The sequence below is a fragment of the Adiantum capillus-veneris genome, chromosome 6, assembly GCF_014529385.1.
Source record: "Adiantum capillus-veneris isolate H3 chromosome 6, ASM1452938v2, whole genome shotgun sequence".
NCBI lineage: Eukaryota > Viridiplantae > Streptophyta > Polypodiopsida > Polypodiales > Pteridaceae > Adiantum > Adiantum capillus-veneris.
The window spans coordinates 156,297,289-156,309,921 of record NC_140936.1 but is presented as its reverse complement, the minus strand read 5'-3'; the positions used below and the strand labels follow the sequence as shown (position 1 = coordinate 156,309,921).

Here is a 12,633-nt window from a genome sequence, read left to right as displayed (position 1 = left end):
ACGGGCACCATCAAGCTCTTTACTGGCTCTCCTGACCTTTCGTGTCAGATGCTCAAGAAAATCTGCAGGACTCTCTTAGCTTGCATTGAAGTGTTCGCGCCAGATAAAGCCACGACCTCGAGTCTACTATCGACGGCCGACACAGTGACTGATATGATATATGATCTTTCATTGCAGCCTTCTCCAAAAGTGTTGCACCTCCTATACCAAAGGATTATGTTTTTGCCTAGCTTCCACATGCAAACATTCGAAGAAGCTTTCTACACCAGCTTTTTCACCCACGAAAGCAAAATATTCGGCCCAACCTTGACCATCGGCAACCTACGATACGAATCACATTTGCAGATGCTCAAGACGACAGGACTTTATTGACCAAGCATAAAAGTCATGTCAGGGACGACATGAACGCGGAGGGGGGGAGTGTTGAGCCAGCAGAGGATCACACCCACATTTTTGCTCACACTCATCATTTTTGTAACCATTGATTGTAATAAATGTCTTTCCGACATTGATTCTGATTGGAGCCATTCATTAAGTAACGGGACTCAATTGAGTTTCCAGCTTGTAATTCCCAAGTAATTTCACTTGCTGATGTAATTAGTTAGAGATGTTCTCACCTCCAAGGCTGAGGTATATAAGCCAAAGTTTTGTAACCTAAATATAGAGTTTTTTATTTAATCAAAGTGAGTTTTTTTTGGAGCGCCGTGACTGTGTCTGTGAGAGAGAGAGAGAGAGAGAGAGAGAGAGAGAGAGAGAGAGAGAGAGAGAGAGAGAGAGAGAGAGAGAGAGAGAGTCTTATCTACTTGCTACGCGAGCTACGGAGCCGCCATTGGAGAAGCGACACCGCCATTATGTTAGCAACGGCGAGAGCTACGCACAGATACCAAGAGTGCGCGCTATCGGCTTCTATGTGTGGTAAGTTTCTACGAGCTTCGGTGTGAGTTTTCTTCCAACTCGTGTGTCGGAATGGAGCGTGCAGCATATCTATAGAACCACAACGAGTAGAGCTACGCATTAGTACCATCGGGGTCAAGTTTCGGTCACCTGTATTTTTCGGCCTGTCTTCATACGCGTTTACCGCACGGAGTGATTATAGGTTGATTTTGCAGTTCAAGTCTTTAGGGTGTTGTTCTTACCTAGTGTATAGACTTCCCCTTGAGTTTGAGATCGATTCAATGATTCTAGATCCTGTTTCGTATAGCATTCGTTCGTAGTACGGATTTCAGTCACTTGCGTATTTTAGAACTTAGATTTGATTTCCTTAGTAGTGATTGTCATTAGAAGGTCGAGTAGGTGATTTGACACCCACCTAGTTGTTTCCATGCGCCTGCGGGTCAAGCTCCGTCCTCGTCTGACAAATTCTGTTGTTGGTTGAGTTCTCGCTATTTAGCTTCCGCTAGCGGCGTAACCGCCTTAACACGAGGCTTGCAAGTAGGGGATGCGAGAGAAGAAAAAAAAAAAAACACACACACACACACACACACACACACACTCACAAGCCTCCTTTACACAAAGGGAATGAGGGACACATGTCAGCTCCCTAGCCCAGATGCCCACAAGGTGTACTCAAATCCTATTGGATGGCTATGGAGGTGGACCAATGAGAATTAGGCTAGAGTAAATCTAGTTTAATTAATTTAAAAACACTTAATAAAAGAGCCAATAAAAATTAAGCTCTCTAGAAGACTATTAAATAGTCTCCCACGGGGTCCAATGAGCATTCAACAACCCAATGGCTTGCCTGATTCCTATTGGCCATGAGACAAAGGGGTCCAATGAGAGTTTAGTTGCATTAATTAATTACCTAAACAAAAGGGGAAAGGGGGACACATGTATGAAGGCTATCAATTATGCTGCTTAAATTTCATTGGCTAAACCTGGCATGGGCCAATGGGGTGCTTGCATGAGTAAAATGGATAAGGGGTTGACCAAGAGAGAGAGAGAGGGGGCTGAATTTTGAAGGGCATTATCTCACACACTCACACACAAGCTCATGTGTGAATCAAGAAGACTCTCTCTCTCCTTCTCAAGCTTTGATGGAAAACTTATCACCTACTCCAAGCTTGTGAGAAGGGAGGCCTACACCAACAACTCTTGGCTTTGTGATGCAAATCCAACCAAGAGCCAAGCTTCAATGCATGCTCAACTCCTCTACCATGCTAATTACTAAGCTATGCTATGGTAATATGAGTGATTATGTGAGGAGATGTACATCTTTCTCATAAGACTACTCCTTCTTCCTCTCAATTTACTCTCATACCCCGCTAGCTCTCACCATCTTTGAAGGTGTGTGAGGTCTTGGGTTTGAGACCGTGAGGGAATTGATGTTGTGTTTTATAAGTCTTTTGCTTAGCTCTTGAAGCTTCCATCTTCATTGCACTAGCTAGTATTGAAGGAACACAAAGATTTGTATTGTAAAATGTCTCTCTTGATGGGAGAAATCTATAATACAAAGCCTTTTGGAGAGGTGACCAACTCCATGTAAATCGGGTCCTCAAGTGTTGTCAATAGCTTAATTTCTCTCTCTTTTGAAGTATTGTTCATGCTATCTAGCTAGGTGTTATGCTTTTTGTTGCTCTCTCCACCCAAGCAGTCTTGTTATTCTCATTAGGATTCTATTCTAATGAAATGCTCACTATGTTCATGCTACTTTTCCGCTACACACAAGTTACTAGGCCATTAAATGTTACAAAACGCGTGCGCGCGCGCGCGTGTGTGTGTGTGTGTGTGTGTGTGTGTGAGAGAGAGAGAGAGAGAGAGAGAGAGAGAGAGAGAGAGAGAGAGAACCACTTTTTGTGTACCGTTATCGTATTCTAGTGCAATATAGGAGAGAGCGGGAGCTCGTGGAAGTTCTTCAAAGTTCAACCTTCCCCTTCTCGTCGGCCTCTCTTCTCTTTCGCACGCGGCTCTCACTGTTGCATATATCGCGCATGACACATTGCTTGAAAGCTCCCGGAGGAAGCAGCTTGCAACACGTGGCTGGGGGCAGGGGCCGAAATCTCTCCCCCTTTGATAATAATATAAATTATACGTACATAATCGCAAATGGTTTATATATTAGGAAAGACCCCACTTAAATAATAAGGTGAAAGGTGGACATTACATACTATCATTTGAAAACAAAATAAAATAAAAACATACATTATACATACGTATCACGAATGGTTTATATATTTAGGAAAGCCTACGACTATAGTTCACCTTCTTTGTTAAGCCACTGACGATAAATTCAACTTGTAATCTTTAGCACCTCAAGGCTCTACGGAGCTTGAGGTTTTTTTGTCGTGCTTAATACAATACGCTAAATAATTGTGAGTTTTGTCAAAAAAAATAAAAATAAAGGTTCCACTTAAATAATAAGGTAAAAGGTGCACATTGTACATTATCATCTGAAAACAAAATAAAATGAAAAGAAAAAAAAACAATAAAAAAAAACACAATGAAAAACTAAAACAAAAAATATTTTAACGTCTTCACAAAACAAAATAGATTAAATACGCATAAAAAATAAGAAAACAATTTAATGAAATGAATCTTTGAATGAAAGGAGTCAAGAATCTTTGAATTTAAAATATTAGAAGAATTTATTGAATCAATACTTCACATCATGGGATCAATCTCCTATGAATACACACTTTAATCCTTTGTTCTCTGTGGTCTTTTTTAGCCTGCCCAAAAAAATGAATGCACCTTTGGAAAATATCATTTGAAAATACATAATTTCTTTCTCTTTAAAACCTTTACAGCTCTCTTGACAAACACATGTCTAACAAAATTAGAATTAAAGAACCTTCACCCATCTATATGTATATGTATTCTATAACGGCAGAGAGAGTACACTTTACACGTGTCAATGTCTGCGAGCTGAAGGCTAAATGCCAAAGGTGAGAGAAGCTCACATGCACGAGATAAAGAGGGGGAGCGAAAGAGAGAGAGAGAGAGGTCGCCTTCGGCGGCCGTCCGTACTAGGAGGGCAAACAATTATAATTGGTAATTATTCCTGTTAGGAGTCCTCAACACTCAATCCCAAGCCTCTTCTATTAGAATTGAAGGATCTTCACCCAATAGGGTAGAGCACCCTATAAGTGGCCGGGCCCCAATGAAGAGACACGCTACCCCCAATAAGCACCTAGACATGAACGAGTTGTTGGTTTATGGGAGCTGACGTGCTGCTTGTTGATTCGTCAAATGGAGGGTTCAAACTTGGAGCACCACCGGCTCTGTTTTGGTGAAGCTACATCTCTAATGCTTAAGCATCCTCAAATTGTCTCGAAAATTGTGCTAATCCGTCGTGCGAAGTGTGTGTAGGTCCGCTCAAGGAGTTCCCATTTCCACAGAAAACCTCTTCTCATCGGGCATCTTTTGCGCCTCTCAGAGCCCAAATCCATGCATAAACGTATGGGCAATGGCCTCCTCAATCTCATCGTCTCTATATGGGCTCCTCTACCCTATGGGTATTAAGGCCTTGCCAGGCCAAGGAGCCCTCAACACTTAATCTCTTTGACGAAGGATGAGTAGTGGGATCAAGGGTGAGCCTCCGCACTATCTGGCATGGGCATTTTCAAATGGGATCAACGATGGGGGTCATTCGGCCTGTTGGATGCAATTTTGTAAATTTGGGTTGTCGAATAAAATCGAGGCAAAAAAACACGTTAGAATTTTCTCGCAACCTTGTGCATTGAATCCACGATCTGCCCTGGGTAACACATGTGCTCTAACTACCACGCCCACACGCATTCGCTGAAGAATATTGTATTTTAATGCATTACATTGTAAGTGTGGATCGATTTGTAAATTCGGGCCCTGATAGCATGACCTACAATGCATGCACATCATGATACTCACCTTCATACTTGATCCCATTTGGGCATGCCCGTGCCATATAGTGTTGAGGAACGGTGAGGAACTTGGTGTGCCCTGGGCCTAAAGAGAGAAGAAAAGGCATGTGAGGCACGGGAAGAACATTCATAAATTTATCAAAAGTCTTCGCAAAGAGCAGCCTGCAGAATCCAGTGCAGATGCAGCTCGCATATCCTGCATTTTGGCATCGTAGCGCCCACACTCGAGCCTCGAGCTCGCGGATACACACACACATACACACAAACCGCTAACCCATCTCTCTCTTCCCCACGAGTCTCGCAAATGTGGAGAGAGAAGGGACCACTTCCATGGAGTCCCATCTCTCTTCCGGCACGTGCTTGGTATTTGTTCCAAAGAGAGAAGTTGGAGAGCCCAGCCCAGTGCTCCTCTCTCCTCTCTCTCTCTCTCTCTCTGGCCACAGAATGCTCAAGCCGTGAGGTCTCCATTTCTCTCTCTCCAGTTCTCCTTCGCGACGGTTGTTTTCGGTCAGTTAATGTTCCTCCAAACATTCCGCGTTCCCTCCTTTGACCGTCTCCATCGCTCCATTGCCACTCTTGCTGGTGCGCACTCCATCGCCATCTGCCAGCCAGCTGCGACGAGCTAAGACTCCACTCCCCGTTCTTCTTTCTAACATACACTCTTTGCTTTTTCTGAGGTCCGTCGGGCCTCGATACAAAATTCCACGCGGAGCTACTAAGTCTGCATTGCTAGATAGAACTCTTGCAGCTTCTGCAATGTGCATGCTTTATGTATGATCCTCAAGCATACTTGCGTGCCTGCAGGCTGGCAACACGCTAGTAAGTGCAGCCCTTTATTCTCTTTGAGCTACTATTGGCACCGATAGATTTTAAAGAAGCCCCGATCGTTGTGCACGATGTTGCCGGCCTGTTTAGTTTGAATGAAAGCTTCTACTAGACCAAGAATGCAGATGGCTCGAACCTGGCAGGCTCCTTCATACAGCAAAGCTGTGTAATCGAGGAAATGCGCTTCCGCGTGTAGCTCGTTGCCGCTGTTTAGGGCATTTTCCACTCAAGAATTCGAATTTGTCTGCCTTTCTCTCTCTTTCTCAGACAAGGAGCAGTTGATAGATAGCCTAGCCAGGCATTAGGTGAAGCAGCACTGTGGTTTACAGCTATGGAAGAGACCTTTGTTCCCTTTCGGGGAATTAAGAACGACATCAGAGGTCGCCTGCACTTTTACAATCAAGACTGGACAGGTGGATTTAGCAGTGGCTTCAGGTAGTAGTATTTCAACTACATTGTGTCTGTTAGCCCGTACCTTGCTCGCATGTAATTCTTTGCATGCAACATAATGAGGACAGTAATCATAGAGACACGTTTAGTCGAGAACGCTGCACCAGCATTTCTTGAACAACAATGTTCATCGCTTGTCTCCCCGCAGGATCTTTGCACCTACCATGTACATATTTTTTGCATCAGCCTTGCCAGTTATATCATTTGGAGAACAGCTAGACGCTGCTACAAGTAAGTGCGAGGTTTTTAGCAAAGTTACTGCATATAGAGGCTGTGGTTATAGAAACACTGCTTTTTGAGAATGGCAATTTGGAACCCAAGCAACGCGTTTGTACCTTGACAGATGGAACTCTAACAGCTGTCCAGACATTGGCATCTACCTCCTTCTGTGGTATTGTGCACTCCTTTATAGGGGGTCAGCCATTACTCATACTTGGCGTGGCTGAACCAACTGTAATCATGTATACGTTCATGTTCAACTTTGTGAAAGATAAAACTGAAATTGGAACAGGGCTTTTCCTAGCCTGGGCAGGCTGGTAAGTTTTCATGTTCATTTTGTTGGCTTGTGCATACATGGTCTGCAAGCACTTTCATGGATATGGATGGTGGTTGCACAATGAAGCGTGATGCCATGTTTTCTCTTTTAATGCAATAATTGGTGGTTTGATTCCTGTGTTCTTGCATATTGACAGGGTTTGTGTTTGGTCTGCTGTTCTTTTAATTCTGCTGGCGATTCTTGGCGCATGTTCCCTCATTGACAGATTTACACGCATGGCTGGAGAGTTGTTTGGTTTACTCATAGCTATGCTGTTCATGCAGGAAGCAATTAGGGTAAAGTGTAGCTTGTCGTGCTAATCTCAATAGACAGTTTAATCGCATTTGTGCTCTAAGCATGTCTCTTGCAGGGAGTAGTAGGGGAATTTATGACGCCACAAAGGCAGAACCCTTTTCTTGCACAGTTTCAGCCCTCCTGGCGGTTTGCGAATGGTTTGTTTGGCATTGTTCTTGGCTTTGGATTACTCACAACTGCACTACAAACCAGAAAAGCCCGGTCTTGGAGATATGGACCAGGTATGCTACTAAATATGACTTTTAGTCCAAAGAAAGATCGTCCTATGTTTCTCTCTCGATGAACTTGTAACAAATTTTTCGGGTCAAGTCTTGGAATCAGGTGATTCTGTAGTCGGTGTGTCATTCTGGGAACCACGAGTATAGGTTTATATGTTGTCCTCATAGATTGGATTCTCTGGCTATATCAAATGAGGAAGTTTGTAAAAGAGCCAAGTGCACAGTGGCCATACATCAAAGGAGGATATTGAGGCTTGCTGCTGGCAGACAATTCAACTCGCCAGTACCAAGGGAGAGAATGTAATCCTTGTTACTATCTCCTCTTTAAAATTATGCATTACGGAGTAGGGTAGAGTGGGACCTAGCTGATGGTTATCATGAGATTTTACAATCAGACGTGTTTTGTTACTTCATTATACAGCAGGATTGGGTAGTGAGCTGATTGTATACACAAGAACTGCTCCCAAATTGCTTGAAGAGCCTGTGCCTGATTGCTTGCAAAGGGCATCTCTGTGGACTTTTTTCCAGTTCGTGGGGTTTTCACACTCTGCAAAAGTTTTTTTATATTTAATGGATGACAGAGGAGGAGCATACAGGACGAGCTGTTGGTAGGATCTGCTATGCATCTCATATTCGAGACCAATGTTGCAAACATTGGAGTTTACCTGCAAAGTCTTGTATATTAGGGGATGCTGACAGCTCGGGGAGGCGTCCCTGGGACAGTTTTGGACAGGTGGGCTATGGGGATAGTGATCGGGATGGCCAAGGATGCATCTTTGGGACAGTATGGGTTGGGATGGACAATGCCCATTTTGTAAATATTTTCAGCTTTTTTCTGGGCCCCTTCCATCCATGTAATTCTTCATGCTCTCAAGCATCAAACAAGACAATCTTAAGCACTTAGGCATTGAAGCCCTTCCTGGAGCATTCAACTGTTGCCCTCCTTTTCTGAAGCTCTTCCTTCAAGCTCTACAGACTTCTCAAGCGCTTAGTCCCTCTGTCAAATAATTCTCTGTTTCCAACGTGTGAATAAATAACTGGCATTATCGCAATTAAATTTTCCTCTCATGCCCTGAACTCCTGAAGGCTCTGAAGCCTGTAGTCACTCTTTGAATGATTCTTTGCTCCCTAACATGGGAATGATTGGTACTATGACAAGTAAGACGGCATGTGAATGTATTATCACAATTAAATTCTCCTCTCATGCCCTGATCTCCTGAAGGCTCTGAAGCCCTTAGTCACTCTTTGAACGATTCTTTACTTCCTAACGTGTGAATGATCGGTACAATGACAGCATGTGAATGACTGGTATTATGACACGTCGTTGACAAAGTATATCAACTTCTCGCTCTTGAAGGTTGATTGGGTAAATAGATTATTAATTAATGCTGATATTTTCCCTATATGTGTGCGTCATGAGAGGCACAACTTTGTTAAATGTTGAAACTGTTTGCTGATTGTTTACTGCGTAGCATAGCATGATTCCTACCTTGGATTCTGCATGTTATGGAGGCAATTGAAACTGTTCACTGCTTGTTTACTGTGTGGCATAGCATGATTTTTAGCTTAGATTCTGCATCTTTTTTGAACTTCAATGAATAGAAATAATGCAATTAGTAGTCTTCTAATGGAATTCTTAGGGGATGTCTGGTTTTTGGAGAAAGTTGAAGTTCAGGGGCAACGGTGACATACAACTGGTGGTTGGACTTGTACTGCAACCTAAAAGAAAATGGCATGCTCGGTTGCTATGGATTCCTAGGTCTCTTATCATATTGCAAGGGTCAATTGAAGCAGACAATTTCCTGTTCAGAATGAACCATTTATGCTGCTCTGTTGTGCATATGAATTGCCTGCTTTGTCAATCACCTAGCAAATTGGTACTGATTCTGACAAATGGAGTCAATGCAGGCTGGTTTCGTGGGTTTGCTGCTGACTATGGAGTGCCTTTAATGGTCCTTATCTGGACTGGTGTTTCATTTGCATCAGCTGGGCATGTTCCTGAGGGTATACCAAGGCGGCTCAATAGTCCGAATCCATGGTCTCCAGATGCTTCCAAGAACTGGACAGTCGTTAGGGTACGTTAAGGGAATGGGCTGACATCTTTTACTCATTATATATATTGAGGTCTTAAGCATTCCTTTATGATTTTATGGTTCAGGAAATGCTACAGGTTCCGATACTACATATTTTCAGTGCCTTTATTCCAGCCACTATGATTGCAGTTCTCTACTACTTTGATCATAGTGTTGCATCACAGCTCGCTCAACAGAAAGAGTTTAACTTGAGACGGCCTTCGGCATACCATCATGACTTGCTTCTTTTGGGTTTCTTGGTAATGTGCCTCTGCACTTGGCATCATTGCTTTACAAAATTATGTGGCTGTACTCCTGTTTATGAAACTTGGATATGATTCGTTTCCCAAGACTGTCAAATTCATGAATTGTTCAATGCCATGCAGGTTGTTGCCTGTGGACTCCTTGGTATTCCCCCATCGAATGGGGTCATACCTCAATCTCCGATGCACACGAAATGTTTAGCAACTTTGAAACATCAGGTTAGCATGAAATTCAAAAAAGTTTTGGTAGAGTGTGGCATAACTCAGTCAGCCAGTTGCCTTCTAAAGGATGACAACTCATTCACATTTTTCAGCTTGTGCGGACCAGATTGATCAAGGTCGCAAGGAAGGGTATACAGCAAAACTCGACATTGTCTCAACTGTACATCAGCATGCAAGAAGCCTTCAAGCAAACAGGATCACCCCTTGTCCTGCAACCTCCATCCTCACGGGTATGCACAACCCAGTGGGACAGTCACATCTACTGGAATTGTGATTGCCGTATTTAACACTTTCTTGATACAGATGTTGAAGGAAGTGAAAGGCAATTGTCTGCAACCGTCTCTTAGTAACAACAATATGGACTGCCAAGCTGATGAAAATAATTTCGATCCAGAGAAGGATGTGGATGAATTGTTGCCTGTGGAAGTGAAAGAGCAGCGGTTGAGCAACCTGCTGCAGTCTGTTATGGTGGCTGGTTGCTTGGCTGCAATGCCAATCCTGAAAAAGATCCCAACCTCAGTTTTGTGGGGCTACTTTGCGTTCATGGCCATTGATAGCTTGCCTGGTAACCAGTTCTGGGAGAGACTCTTACTATTGCTCACAGGGGCCAGTCGTCGTTACAAGTATGCATCTATTAACTCTTTCTTATGTATTATGTGGCTTGTATTTCTATTGTAAACATTTGCTCTTGATTTTACAGAGCATTTGAGCAATCTCATGCCTCATTCTTAGAGGCAGTACCCTTCAAAACTATTGCACTTTTTACAAGTCTTCAGCTTGTGTATCTTCTGGCATGCTTTTCTATCACTTGGATTCCAGTGGCTGGGGTCCTTTTCCCCTTGCTGATTATGTTGTTAGTTCCTGCCCGGCAGTATGTTCTACCCAAGTTTTTCAAGGGTCAGCATCTGCAGGAGCTGGATGCAGCAGAGTATGAGGAAGCGCCAGCAATGCCATACAATCGTGCTGTTAGAGTATGTATATCTTTATAATGTAGCTTCAGGGTCTTGTCCAAGCACCTTAGCTATGTGCTTTTTACAGGAGGCTGAGATGCATGGTTTTGGAAGAGCAAAAGAGATGGATGGTAACATGGAGGAGGGTGAATTATTTGATGAGATTATGACTAACAGCCGCGGAGAGATTAAGCATCGTCATGGTCCTTCCTTGTCTAGGCCTTCTTCTTTCAAATCCACAGGTAACTCCTACTTCGCGTGAGGTGTGTTGGTTGAGTACTGTGTTGACATTTTGTTGGACTTGGTTTATGAATGCCAGTGGTAGTCCCATGAGGATCAGCAGGTTTGATAGAGTCCTCACGACACTTTCGGACATGGCAATAAGCACGTGAAAGGGTGTCTTGTTGTTGTCCAACTTTTCACTCACTGGAACATCTGTATGGACTTTTTCTACTTCCAAGAGGAACGGACAAACATTGCCAGTATGTGAGATATCAATTGTCACCTGGTTTGGATATCTTATCAGGGATATCTTACCAGCCAGGAATGTTGAGGTCATAATGTAACAACATTATGATCTCAATATTGCCATAATGTGAGATATCAATTATCACCTGGTTTGGATATCTTAGCAGCCAGGAATGTTGAGGTCATAATGTATCAACATTGGGCTGCTGAGGTTCCAGAATTTTAGGAAGGCTCTAGTGTCCTGGCAGTTTTGATTGTGGTATTGTGAAGCTCAGAACTGCCAATGGTCCTGAATTTCATGCCATTGTTTGTTTTCTCTGTTTCCAGGGTCTCCGAGGGTAAATGATCCATAAATTTAGAAGAGATTGTTATACAGCAGTGACCTGCTGCATTACTACTACCGAGCCAAAGACGGAATTTGGAGAGTGGGATATCCTGTGCGGCAAACAGATCAACCCACATTTGACAGCTTTGGGAGATCAAGCCCGATCATTGTTGTACAGACTCGTGAGCAGCTGGCGATTGTGTGTAGTGTTACCCTTAATTTTTGGAAGTATAGGAATATATGCCTTTTTTTTTTGGACTCAGAAAATTGCTGAAAGGTGCCTTTAGAAGAACATTCAAAGGAACTGTTCATGTACTATGACCATTCTTTTGCGAAAGCACTCTGCTAGCCTAAAAGCGAAGCAGAACTGCGATCATACGTGTCTCCCAATTGAGGAGAACACCTTATGCCAGGGATGTCCAATCATGATGACAAAGAAGTAGTGTGTTGCTTTTGGTGGGTTAAACATTTTGAAACAGCGCATCTATTGTCGTAGCTCCTGGTCTCTGTATCTCCAAAGAAGCAAATTACTCAAAACAATGTCTTGAAGTAAGTTAGAAACTGAGCTTCTTTTTAAGGTACAATGCTAGCAACTCATAGCCTAGGGCTTTTGAGTGTTTAGGTTGGGGTAGTAGAACCACTTTTCATGCAGCTATGCGTGGTTTCCATTAGTGGATTATCAATCTCTGCAAATCTGCAGTTTTTGATTCGCTTGTAAGCATGCCAAATAGTTGTAGAGAATATGGTAGTTCTACCTTTCACAACTCCTTTCCGAGTTTGGCAACAAAAGCAAATTATATCAAGTAAGGCGAAAACAGGTATACACCTAGAGCATGACAAGCATTAATAACAAAAAGCTCACATCCAACGTATTTGAAGAGCCACTCCTCTTTTTTTTTTTTTGGGGGGAGAATTACATACAACTTTAAAAATACAACTTAGACCCAACCCTCGTAGGTGGAGATAGCTTGACTCTTAAGGTATGTTTGCCTGGTCAGATAAGGTTGGCCAACCCATCGTATGGACTAGGGGAACAATCCCTAAGCCAGGACCTTAGACACTAATGGCTATTGCTCTACCAACTGAGTTAGCACTCACTGATAGAACCACTCATCATTGCTTCAAAAGCGTTCATATCATTAGGCAATATGC

The 12,633-nt window shown here is 43.0% G+C and overlaps 1 protein-coding gene across 2 annotated transcripts; it reads left to right on the top strand.

Moving 5' to 3' along the window:
* The first annotated feature begins 5,263 nt into the window (after positions 1–5,263).
* On the top strand, positions 5,264–11,964 carry LOC147456560 (putative boron transporter 2). Of its 2 annotated transcripts, XM_086514990.1 has the most exons (13): positions 5,264–6,098; positions 6,262–6,344; positions 6,457–6,649; positions 6,806–6,944; positions 7,019–7,184; positions 9,090–9,256; positions 9,340–9,513; positions 9,640–9,735; positions 9,831–9,968; positions 10,042–10,361; positions 10,439–10,709; positions 10,777–10,930; positions 11,484–11,964. In XM_086514990.1, the coding sequence occupies exons 1-13, from the start codon at positions 5,995–5,997 to the stop codon at positions 11,507–11,509; spliced, it is 2,031 nt and encodes a 676-aa protein (XP_086371116.1). In that variant the 5' UTR covers positions 5,264–5,994; the 3' UTR covers positions 11,510–11,964. The 2 variants fall into 2 exon arrangements, with proteins under 2 accessions (XP_086371116.1, XP_086371117.1); XM_086514991.1 differs by lacking the exons at positions 6,262–6,344; positions 6,457–6,649 and having other exon boundaries at positions 5,275–6,098.
* Positions 11,965–12,633: the final 669 nt, after the last annotated feature.

Excerpts from the sequence above, each read along its gene's own strand:
- LOC147456560 (XM_086514990.1), top strand. The coding sequence starts at position 5,995 with ATGGAAGAGACCTTTGTTCCCTTTCGGGGAATTAAGAACGACATCAGA. Across the intron at positions 6,345-6,456 it reads ACAGCTAGACGCTGCTACAA|ATGGAACTCTAACAGCTGTC; the intron begins GTAAGTGCGAGG and ends GTACCTTGACAG. Across the intron at positions 10,710-10,776 it reads CATACAATCGTGCTGTTAGA|GAGGCTGAGATGCATGGTTT; the intron begins GTATGTATATCT and ends TGCTTTTTACAG.